Genomic DNA, 12,502 nt, shown 5'->3' with positions numbered 1-12,502 from the left:
TAAAAAACGACAGTGTTACCCCTTGTGTTTTTTTTCATGACGACCAAGGAAAAACAACATTGTTACCCCTTGTGGTTTTTTTCATGACGACCAAAGAAAAACAACAGTGTTGCCCCCTATGTTTTTTTTCATGACGACCAATAGAAAGCGACAGTGTTACCCCTTGTGTTTTTTTTCATAACGACCAATAAAAATCAACAGCGTTACCCCTTGTGGTTTTTTTCATGACGACTAAAGAAAAAAAACATATTATATTATATTTTATTTGACAAAGACAACAGTGTTACCCTTTATGTTTTTTTCATGATGACCAATAAAAAACAACAGTGTTACCCCTTATGTTTTTTTTCATGAAGACCAATAAAAAACAACAGTGTTACCCCTTATGTTTTTTTTCATGAAGACCAATAAAAACAAGTGTTACCCCTTATGTTTTTTTCATGAAGACCAATAAAAAACAACAGTGTTACCCCTTATGTTTTTTTTCATGACGACCAATAAAAAACAACAGTGTTACCCCTTTTGTTTTTTTTCATGACGACCAAGGAAAAACAACAGTGTTGCCCCCTATGTTTTTTTTCATGACGACCAATGAAAAACAACTGTGTTACCCCTTATGTTTTTTTTCATGACAACCAATAAAAAACGACAGTGTTACCCCTTGTGGTTTTTTTCATGACGACCAAAGAAAAACAAGTGTTACCCCCTATGTTTTATTTGATAAATATCGACAGTGTTTATTTCATGACGGCCGATAAAAAAACAACAGTTTCCCCTCATGTTTTTTCCATGTTGACCAATAAAAAACAACAGCGTCAGCCCTGTCAACGTTTTTGCAGGAATCCGAACCTGAGCTGTTTAGAGTGTTAACCTCCTAACATATCAATGCACCATCAAGACACCGAATAAAGTCACCACAATGGTTATACTGGACTTTATAATTTGCATGAAATAGAGATAGGTGTCTACCAATAGAGGACATCAACCGGACTTGAACCCCGGTCTCCAGGGGGTTAGCGCACAGCTCTCTCCACTTCCCACTGAGCTTTGTAATTTGAATATGTCTGTGGTTATATATGGCAGTGCAATAGACATGATAGCATTACGTTTCAAATAAAAGATATTGTGTTTTCCACAGAAATTGAGCCGCGGTCAGCAGTAGGTTAGGCAGAGTGCACTCCACTGCACTACTGAGGCGATGACAATACACAAAAATCAATCATCAATAAAGAGGATATACATGACATTAAAATGTATGTGTTTGTTTCTGTTGTTTCCCTTATGTTTTTTTTTCATGACGCCCAATAAAAAACGACAGTGTTACCCCTTATGGTTTTTTCATGACGACTGATAAAAAACAACAGCGTTACCCCTTATGTTTTTTTCATGACGACCAAAGAAAAACAACAGTGTTACCCCTTATGGTTTTATTCATGACGACCAAAGAAAAACGACAGTGTCACCACTCATGTTTCATTTGATGAAAACGACGGTGTTACCACCTATGTTTCAATGGATAAATATCGACAGTGTTACCCCTTATGTTTTTTTCATGACGACAGAAATCTTTTGGTTCAAACTACTGCCAAAACAAAATGTGGTGAGTCAGCCTTTAGTGTTTATGCAGCTAAACTTTTGAACAAACTGCCAGAAGAAATTAAAAACGCTGCCACAACTTCTATTTTTAAATCAAAGCTAAAGACTAAGCTCTTCAGTGATACATACTATTAACATTTCTAATGTTTTCCTTCTCTTTTTTATTTTTATTCTGATCGATTTATACTTCTTTCTTATTTTATCCTAATCGATTTATATTCTATGTCGGATTCATATCTGAAATGTCTGACCTTACTGAAGGTCTTTTTAAAAAAAAAATTCCCCTTTCTCCCTTTACTTTTTATAGTACATGTGTAATTTACTTGAAGGTCTTTCATTATATTGTTTGCATGTACTTCTTCACTATAAATGTTACTGCTGTTTTTTTCTCTGTAAAGCACATTGAACTGCTTGATGTAAGAAATGCGCCATGCAAATAAAATTGCCTTGCCTTGCCTTGTAGCCGGAGATAGAGCTGTGTCAATAAAAAAAAAGTATGCCAACCAAAAACTTCATCTGAGTCATCTGATGAAGTCATCTGAACAGAAGATGGCGCCCTACAGCCACTTCAAAGATTTGATTTATAATTTTTTTTAATATTCAATCGCGGTGAGGACGAGATGGGACCAAATAAGGGTGTCCCGATGAGCGGGGAATAGCGGGGCCTAAACGTGCGTAGGCAAAATAAGATAAGGAAAAGAGTTATTACTCATCTTTAAAGAAAAAGGAGGAAAACATAATAGGGCAACGGACTAAATAGTGTGGAATGTATCGTTAGACAGAGAAATTATGTATGATTGAAGGTTATATAAACATTGAGTCAAGATATGGTACAGTTGTATATGTAGTGGAAAAAATAAAATTAGAATTAGAATGAGGGAGGGGGTGGGGGGAGTTAGATGAATAAAGGAGAGCGCTTGAGCGCTATTTGATTAAGTGGGCTAACTGAAAAGGAAAATATCTAATGCTACTGGACAATGATTTATGCATTTGTATAGTATGGTAAAAGTAACTTGTATGGATGTGTTCAGGGCACCATTTTACAAAGGTTTAACAAGGCAGTGAGGACAGAGGTCAGGGGTCACAAAGATGGCTCTGCCTGGGGGGGGCCGCAATTGATTTAGGGGAAAGGGGGTGCTTAGGTTGAGGGTAATGGAAAGCGAGAGTTAGGGTCAGGGGTTGCTATTGGTGGGATTTGAGGGTTTGTTTTCAGTTGTGGGGTTAGGGGTTCTTATGAATGGGGTTTAGGGTTGGTTCTTCAGTTCTGGGGTTCTTATGGGTGGGGTTTGAAGGTTATTATATATCCAGTTAAGGGGTTTTATGGGTGGGGTTAGGGGTTGTTTTTTGAGCTCTGGTGTCAGGGGTTCTTATTGGTGGGGTTGGTTTTCAGTTGTGGGGTTCTTATTGGTGCGGTTTGATGGTTTGTTTTTCAGTCGAGTTCATTGCCAAGGTTGAGTCTAACGCTATAGAGCAGGCGATGCAACATGCTGCCATGCATGAGATCTCCCGGTGTGTGTAGTGATTGCTGGCTTAACCTGTGCACATTGATTAGTCGACGCACAACAGGTGTGCTGCCTCACCCTCGGAGTCCAATCAGTCTGACTCGGGCCAGGTGAGACTGCTTGAACCAGCCAGTCCCCACACACTCCCACAGTGACTTACGTAATGGAAGTTTTTGTGCAATTTGCCAATTATGACAATGAACCCAAATGTTGTTTCAGGTCCGGAAGGAAGGCCTCACCATCTCAGGAACTCCAGACAGGTTCCCGTGTCCTATCGCCAGGGTGCAGATGAATGCCCCCGTCATGCCTGCAGGTCCCTCATCAATCATTCAAAAACTATTCATGTTTCTCATCTATTCACACTTTCTTGCAATTTGGCAGCAGTAGCTCAGGAGTTAGAGCAGGTTGATTTGTAACCGGAAGGTTGCTATCCCCAGCTCCTCCTAGCTGAGTGTCGAGGTCTCCCTGAGCAAGACACCTTACCCTGACTGCTCCCGACAATCTGGCTGTCGCCTTGCATGGTTGAATACGCCGTCGGTGTCTACGAATGGATGCAAGTCGCGTTGGATAAAAGTGTCTGCTGAATTTAAATGTACACTATAACCGTTTAGTTATTTGTATGTTTAATCTTTATCATGTTAGACATGAGATATCACATGTTATTGATAACATCTGTCAACTTTTGACAGGGACGTCGTTTGTCACGAGCGAGACGCCATGAAGCAGTTCCACTTCCACGCTGGAAGCGGGCCGAGGCACCGGACCCCCTCGTGTGAAAGAGACGGTGTGTTTAGGGTAAGATGGAGAGGGAAAGACCTCCTAGACTCAGGGGATGAATTCACAGCCTTTTAATAAGCTTTTAATAAGGTTTATGAGGCCCATTGAGGGGGCTTTAGCACTGCGTGTTCACAGCTCCAGCTGTGTTTTTATGCCCAACAATAAAAAGCCAAATGCGCTTCGTCTTTCTTAGTGATGCCTTTATTTCCCACGATGGCGATGGCAGGAAGTCCTATTACAGCATGTGGTCACAGCTAAGACAGCTCACAATACTGAAAACATGGCAACGAATGGCGAGTAACATACATATTGTAGTAAAATAGAGCTAATGGCACAATGCCGCCAAACAATATTTGTATTTTTTTAAATATTTATTTTGAACTCTTTCTTATAAACTGCAACGGATGCATGCACTTAAGCCGAATATTATTCTGAATCGTAAAATGTCTTAGTAGCTGTGCAAAAATAACTATATAAAATATATTGCTTTTACAATGAACCAAGCCAGAGGCGCTGTAAATAAATAAACTACACGGCTAACAACAAGCAGATACAAGGAGGATTTACTTCCAATGTTAATGGCCGATTTATAGAATGTACAAACATATTAAACAAATACATTTTCAGAACACCATCTTCAACAAAACTGTGCAGAAAATAAAAACAATTCAAAATACACGACTGTATACGAGTCAATACACTTGACACAGACCTTCCCTCAAAAGGAAATACGTATTTATAATAATATACACAGTCAGGAGCGACAACATCCTTGCCAGAACATAGGAATGCCCGTCCTTCAATGTCTCCCAAGTGGACTCTCAGCACCGTGGACTCAAACACAGCCGCTGTGTAACATCTCTGCACACTAATAACACGATGCTAGCATAAAGGATCTATTGTTTTAAGCACTTTGAAAAAAAAGGCCCTTGATGCATTCTTAAAGTGCTAGCTGTCGCCGTTAAGTCTCTAGGAGCACGGCGTTCTGGACACGCCCACTGAGGTGTCTTCAGCTTGGCTGAACCGTGGAACGTGTTGGCAGAACCGCCAGCCAGCCAGCCAGCGGGCCAGGGGTACAGTCTGTGGTCTGTCTTCACCAAGGGGGGGCGGGGGGGGCAAGCGTTGGTCGCTCACTTGAATCAAACGAAAAACCTTTTAAAGAGGAAACACGGAAAAAAAAAAAAAAACGAAAATCGTCGAACTTTCTTTTTTTTTTGCTAGTGTGTGTGCGATGTGACGACGAACCCCAGAAAATAAATTAGACGTTGGACTCTATAAACGATCGCTTTGGTTTGATGGCGGAGACGTGGAGCGCGGGGTTGTCCCGGGCCGGGTTGTCCCGGGTCAGACCGGGCGGAACGGGCGGCGCGCCCATGAACGGGTGCTGCATGGCCAACGCCGGCTTGGACTGTTTGTAGAAGGCGGCCGCCTGGCAGAACTTATCGGTGAAGTCGTTGCCGTGGACGCCGTTCTGCAGGCTGCCCATGGGCAGGGCAGCGTGGGGGGGGGCGGGCTTGTGCGGCGGCGGCGGCTGCTGCTCCTGGTAAGCGCTCAGCATTTTGCCGAAGGGCAGGTCGCAGCTCATGGACTGCATGCCCAGGCCGCGCCCTGCGCTGTGCCCCATCGGGACGTCCATGGAGTGGTTCTGCCAGGTCCGGCCCCCGCACAACGGGCCCTGGTGGCTCAGCTGCATCTGCTGCATCTGCATCTGCTGCTGCTGCTGCAGCTGCAGCTGCTGCTGAAAGCGGGCCGTCTTATCCATGACGCCCATGAAGGGCCGGGGCTTCCAGTCGCCGCCGCCGCCGCCACCGCTGCTGCCACCGCTGCCGCCACCGCTGCCGGCCGGCTGGCTGTGCTTGGCCTTGTCCGAGGTCTTGGAGCGGACGTCGGGGCCCAGCTTGCCGCTCTCCGACTGGCTGCTGCTGGAGGCCAGGCTGGAGGTGGAGCTGGACACCCTGATGCTGCCGCAGCCCGCCTGGGAGCCGGAGCACCCCGCCTCCTTCCCCGGCTCCAGCAGGGGGCCCGAGCAGGCCAGCCCGTCCAGGGAGGAGCCGGAGTGGCTGGACACGGGCTCCTGGCCCGGGCCCTTAGAGGAGCTGCTGCTGCTGCAGTAGGAGGAGGTCTGGGAGAGGTGTGGCCCGTCGCCGTCGCCGTGGTGGACCATGGCGGTGGTCGCCAGGGAAAAGCGCTCGCCGTACACGGGCTCGTCGGCGGGGGTCGGCAGAGGGCTGATGTCGATGCCGGGGCCCGCCTTCAGCGCGCTGGACATGCGTCTGCTGGGCAGCGGGCTGGAGGGGCCGTACTGCGACTTGGATCCGGCGGGACGCCCCCCCCCGCTCATGTGCTGGTTGGTCTTGACGATCTGCGCCTGCTTGGTGGACTGGAGGACCAGGCCCTGCTGGGCCAGGGCCTCCCGGTGCTCCCGGGGGTACCGGTGCGGGGGCAGCCGGCCTGGCCCCGGGGGCGAGCCGGGCCGGGCCCCGTGGTTCTGGTGGCCCGTGCTCAGCGTCTCGGCGGGCGGGACCCTGCTGAGGGAGTACGCGTTCTGGGGCCAGTGGCCCTCGGCCTGCAGGGACTCCTCGTCCTCGTCCTCGTCCTCGTCCTCCTCCTCCAGGATGTTCCTCTGGCCCTCCAGGCTCCTGCAGAGCCGCTGCTCCGGGTGTTCCGCCTGCCCTTCCTCGGGCTCCATGTCCGAGTCGTGGCCCCCGGAGGCCCCCTGGCTGGTGGCGCCGGAGGCCCCGGGCTGGGAGGGCTTGACCTGGGCGCGCTGCATCTGCTTGCACTCCTCGTCCACGCGGGCCAGCAGGCGGCGGATCTCGCGGTTGTTGGGGCACAGCTTGGCCGCCTCGTGCAGGTCGGCCATGGCGGCGGTGAACTGCCTGCGGACGGAGGGGAGAGAGACGCACGTCGGCCGTGATTCAGACGTTACCCGGACCGGGCACGGCGTTAACCAATCAGAGAGGGTTCGTTCTGAGTGTACACGCAGAGGTTTATTTCCATTGCACGGACACGCCGTGCAATGGAAATAAACCTCTGCGTGTACACTCAGAACGAACCATCTGATTGAGCTTGTTGCTGGGTGGCTTCATGGGTTAACGACGTTGTAGGAGCTGTCAAACTCTTTTAGAACCATCAGTCCTCACTCGAGGCCGTCACAGCGAGTGCCCCCTGCTGGACACAGCTTGGGGTCTCCTTTTGAGTTCTACATCGATGCACCCTCATCGCATCATTAACAACAGTCGGATATTGACAGATGAAGCATTCGCTGAATTATTTAAACGCTTGAACAAAAATAATGAGTCACACTTTTGAAGGCAAATAGTGTGTGTGTGTGTGTGTGTGTGTGTGTGTGTATACACACAAGATCTCCTCCACTCGGTGTGTGGTTAGCAACAGAAGGCTCACCACACACCGACTCTCGCAGTGGAGGGACGGATTCAACCGTCCAATGAGAGACCAGAGAATGATCAGGTGGCAGAGAGCCAGGACGACGGGTTAGCCCCGCTGCTCTCACGACCAGATCCCTTGGATCTTTAGGGGCCACAGAGAGTCGCCAAATGTTCATCCACTGTTCTTCTATCCTGTGGAACAGGGGATGTTACACAGGCCATACGGACGCGCACCCCCTACTGGCCCAACAACACCACTACCAAATCCGTCTGGTGACTGGTCTCCCATCTAAGGACAGACCATGAGTAGCCCTGCTTGGCTTCCAGAGGAATCAGCAGTGCTACGCAGGTAACCGTGGGCCTGAGTTAACTCATAGCTGATCATGTTTCAGAGAACCAGGGTTTACCTTTGAAAGAAGTTACAAACTCCCTATGAACTGGCCTCTTACTCAACATTATGTACATCCAACAGTGCTGCATGCATGATTAGTCCTGCTCTACAAGAAACCGAGATCAGATAAAACAATAAGAATGATCCTAAACTGGTTTGGGAGATGTCTTGCTGGGTGTTTCCTGGTGTGGATCCCTGGTCTGGGTTGAAGAGGCCTACCTGCTGCTTCTCTTGGCCCGGGCGCGTGCGTAGTAGGCTTCGTAGGACTTGGGCTTCAGCTCCAGTGCCTTCGAGGCAAACTCCTCAGCCATGCCAAAGTCCTGCAGACAACAAGACACCATCAACTACTGCTCCGGCAAAGCTTTTACCAGGATCGTTAGCGAGAAGAAAAGTCGCAATGGTGAGAGTGAAAGTGTGAAAGTAACCAGTTGATCAGAACTTGAAGGCCAGCACTTTGAACCACTCTGCCAGAGCCTAAGAGTACCCCTTTAGGTTGTCATGGAAAAGTACGACACTTTAAAGAGTCTGGCAGCATGCCACTGTGTATTCAGCGAACGAGCGCTGCTTTACACTGATGCTACCTCATCACCATTAGTACGTTTTAAACTTGCCCGAAACAATTAGCTCAATGAGAATTTAAGTGATGTCAGGTCCAGATATATTACTTGAATTATTTTCGTTCCAAAAAATACAAATGCATAAATGTGACCATGTAAATGAAGTATTGATTCATGAAGATACATTTAGTATTTAACAGTATTAAAAAATAACTTCAACATCGCACACAGCTGACGACTCAAAGGTACAACCAACACTTAAACTGAATCAACAGGCTAGCCAGGAGCAATATTATGATCACTAATAGCAACACAGGCTGATGCCTTCCACCTAGATCTGTCCACACTCTGTCATGTACCGAACACAGTGGACCCCAGGAAGAGTAGCTGGTGTCTTTGGCATCAGCTAATGGGGATCCGAATAAACGAATAAACGAATAAACAGTACAGCAGCCTGTTAACTAGTCCAGTCACTAGTCACCAACTAGTCCTGTTAGCCACCTGTGCTCTCCTTGTGATACAAATTAAACAAGACGCTACAGACACGTCATTGGCTGTTCAGGAGGAAACACGACCAGCCTCGGGACTCACGTTGGTTTTCCTGCGGCAGCGGGAGAGGTTGAGGTACAGCGAGACCCGGAGCTCTTTGAAGGCTTTCAGGTCGTCTCCGAAGCCCTCCCTGGGAAACTTCCGGAGGGCATACTGGTACCTCTGGGCTGCCTCCTTCATCTTCCCCTTCTGCAACACACAGAGAGAGGAGGAGGAGGAGGGGAGAGGATGAAACGCAGGGAGGACATGAGGAGAGGAGGGAACACGAGGAGAGGAGGATGAAACGCAGTGAGGACATGAGGAGAGGAGGGAACACGAGGAGAGGATGAAACGCAGTGAGGACATGAGGAGAGGAGGGAACACGAGGAGAGGATGAAACGCAGTGAGGACATGAGGAGAGGAGGGAACACGAGGAGAGGAGGATGAAACGCAGTGAGGACATGAGGAGAGGAGGGAACACGAGGAGAGGATGAAACGCAGTGAGGACATGAGGAGAGGAGGAAACACGAGGAGAGGATGAAACACAGAGAGGAAATGAGGAGAGGATGAAACGCAGTGAGGACATGAGGAGAGGAGGGAACACGAGGAGAGGATGAAACACCGAGAGGACATGAGGAGAAGAAGAAACACGAGGAGAAGAGAGAACGGATCACAAGGAGAGGAGAAGAGAGGAGAGGAAAGGAAGAAACACAAGGAGAGGAGAAGAGAGGAGAGGAGGAGAGGAGGGGAGAGGAAAGGAAGAAACACAAGGAGAGGAGAGGAAGAAACAGGAGAGGAGGAAAGGAGACGAGGAAACACGAGGAGAGGATGAACCATGTTGACGAGCAGAACAGAAATAATAAACAAGATGAGGAGATAACGGAGGGCTATTCACACACACACGCACACGCACACGCACACGCACACGCACACACACACACCAGAGTGGATCGTCATCCTGCCAGAAAAACTCAATAAGGTAAATGTCATGCATCCATCATGGTTTACTTGTGTAGCAGTACACACTCACACAAACCCACCCCGGCAACACACACATCACAAACAAACATACATCATTCGTCCTCTCATCTGTGTGTCCTTCATTGAGCCGTGATGTGCAGAAGGCCACCTCTCTTTCATCCAAATCTAAATTAGATCATCATACCCTCACACATCGTTACATAATGACGTACTAGCCGCACACAGCCCCACGCCCCCACATCCTGACACCCTCGCACATCCTCACACTCCCACATCCTCACTCTCACATCCTGACACTCACAGATCGTCACACCCTCACATCCTTATGTCCTGACATCCTCACACTTCCTCAAACTCTCACGTCCTCGCACATCCTCAAATCCTCACACTCACGGCTCATGTCATCAAACATCCTCAAGTCACCTGACGTCCTTACAACCCCTCACAACGCCCCACCACATCCTCAACCTCACTCAATACTACACAGCATGAAGAGCATCTCCACACACACACACACACACACACACACACACACACACACACACACACACACACACACACACACACACACACACACACACACACACACACACACACGTATGCTTTAGGCGGTAGAGCCAAGTGCTCTGATCAGCTGACCTCGTTACTGTGATCCTAAACATACCGAACGTATAATACACGTGGAACATGTCAAACGGTTCGTACCTTGTAGAGCAGATTTCCCTCCTCCATCAGCTTCTGCAGGAGGATGATGAGGATGTCAGGTTTAGACGTAGCCATGGCCCACGCGGCGTTCCCTGCACACACACACACACACACACACACACACACACACACACACACACACACACACACACACACACGCCAGGTGTTATGTCCACGGCTCTCCGTCTACAGATAGTGGTTGTATTCACGTTGAATTTGGTACGAGGTAAAGTTACCTAAAGATTGTACCTGATCGATCATAAGGCGATGTTCTGTAGCCTTAGGTTATTTTTTTTAATTGAAAGCAGTTAAAAAGAGAGAGAAGAGTGTTAAAGAGGAAGAGGAGAGGGGGAAGAGCCCACATGCAGGGAGGGGAACAGGTCCCAGCGGACCAATAGAAACCCAGCATCCTAACTAAGATGCCAACCTCTCCCTAGACGCTCCACCTTAGTCCTGCTAAAATGCTAAAATGAGTAGCTACACTTCCAACTGTGCTACAGGGAAATATTAAAAAGCTCTCTATTAGCACTAAGCATACACTGCTTACTGCACTACAGGGACCATGAGGATGTTTACTATCAATTTAGCAATTTGCATACACGGCTAATTGAGGAAAAAGGCAGGAGATGTGTCTACTTAGCCCAATCAGTCAGTTGACTGTTGACTAGATGGTGAAGAGGACTGTTGACTAGCTGTTGAACAGGACTGGTGACTAGCTGTTGAACAGGACTGTTGACTGGCTGCTGAACATGACTGGTGATGACTAGCTGTTGAAGAGGATTGTTGACTAGCGGTTGAACAGGACTGCTGACTAGCTGTTGAACAGGACTGTTGACTAGCGGTTGAACAGGACTGCTGACTAGCTGTTGAACAGGACTGTTGACTAGCTGTTGAACAGGACTGTTGACTAGCTGTTGAACAGGACTGGTGACTAGCTGTTGAACAGGACTGCTGACTAGCTGTTGAACAGGACTGTTGACTAGCTGTTTAACACTATGCTTTCCATTCAGGTGAAGGTCAGGAGGTCACATCCTTACATTGGCCCAAAAGCACAGAAATTGATTGAAGAACATGCGCATTCAAACAAACACACACAACAAAACACATACACAGGCACATACACGAACACAGACACACACAGAAATAAGGAACTAAAAGTAACTTTGCTATGGAGTGAGTCACTGAAAGTAAACTAAAACTAAGCATCATCCATTTGACTAAAGTGAATAAATGGAACCGAATGTATCGCGGGGCCATCTAAATGCATCGCTAATGGATGCGTCACATGCACTCGCACGGCGGCGGCTGCTGCTGCTGTCGGCCGGGGTCCAGGCGACCAGGAACTCACCCAGCTTGGCTCCCTTCTTCAGCAGAGTCACCACCACCGACGTGTTCCTGCAGCCGATGGCGCGGTCCAGTGGCCGCATCCCCGAGTAGTCCACGTGCTCCACCACCGCCCCACGCTCCACCAGGTACTGCACCTACAGCAGTAACAACACAGCACCGCAAGGTCACTACAGTGGTGCACCGAGATTAACATAGCACCGCATGGTCACTACAGTGGTGCACCGAGATTAACACAGCACTGCAAGGTCACTACAGTGGTGCAGCTACAGCAGAAACACAGCACTGCAAGGTGCTGTGTCTGAATCTGGTTCTTGACTCTTTTGACTTTCAGCTGGAATCCAAAGAGTCTCACTGTGTGTTAAGATGTTATTGATGAGCAGGTAAGGGGTGAGGCATCTTGCTCAAGGCCTTCAGAGATTAGGGCTCCGACCTGAAACCTGTGCTGTGTTCCAATATCCATACTATCCGTACTTACTAGCCTTCGTTTGAGTACGTACGTAGGACGTTTTAAATTCAGATCAGGCGAAAATAAGGGTACTGAAAGGACCCGGATGGTGTACTCAAATCAGTCGCTAAGTGTGGATCGATGTACACTTTTCGTACTCAACGGCAGCCATCTTAACTACGTAGCGGAAGAGGGCGGAGCCAGGCTGAGCCAAAGTCGGCGCATTTTCCACATAGCCTGCATTAATGGAGTCATTTTGTAATATTTATAGCTTGTATAGCTTT

At 48.3% G+C, this 12,502-nt stretch overlaps 1 protein-coding gene across 4 annotated transcripts in view; it reads right to left on the bottom strand.

Moving 5' to 3' along the window:
* Window positions 1–4,058: 4,058 nt before the first annotated feature.
* LOC115533321 (protein TANC1) overlaps window positions 4,059–12,502 on the bottom strand; it is a 134,566-nt gene continuing 126,122 nt past the window's right edge. For all 4 annotated transcript variants that reach the window (XM_030343774.1, XM_030343776.1, XM_030343777.1 and 1 more), the window contains exons 22-26: window positions 11,775–11,907; window positions 10,427–10,518; window positions 8,804–8,950; window positions 7,875–7,975; window positions 4,059–6,754 (exon numbers count right to left, since the gene is read on the bottom strand). In XM_030343774.1, coding sequence (XP_030199634.1) covers window positions 5,134–6,754; window positions 7,875–7,975; window positions 8,804–8,950; window positions 10,427–10,518; window positions 11,775–11,907 — 2,094 coding nt within the window. In that variant the 3' untranslated portion in view covers window positions 4,059–5,133. The remainder of the gene's footprint in view (window positions 6,755–7,874; window positions 7,976–8,803; window positions 8,951–10,426; window positions 10,519–11,774; window positions 11,908–12,502) is intronic.

This window comes from Gadus morhua, chromosome 20 (genome assembly GCF_902167405.1).
Source record: "Gadus morhua chromosome 20, gadMor3.0, whole genome shotgun sequence".
NCBI classification, from domain to species: Eukaryota; Metazoa; Chordata; class Actinopteri; order Gadiformes; family Gadidae; genus Gadus; species Gadus morhua.
This window is presented reverse-complemented; position numbering and strand designations above follow the sequence as displayed.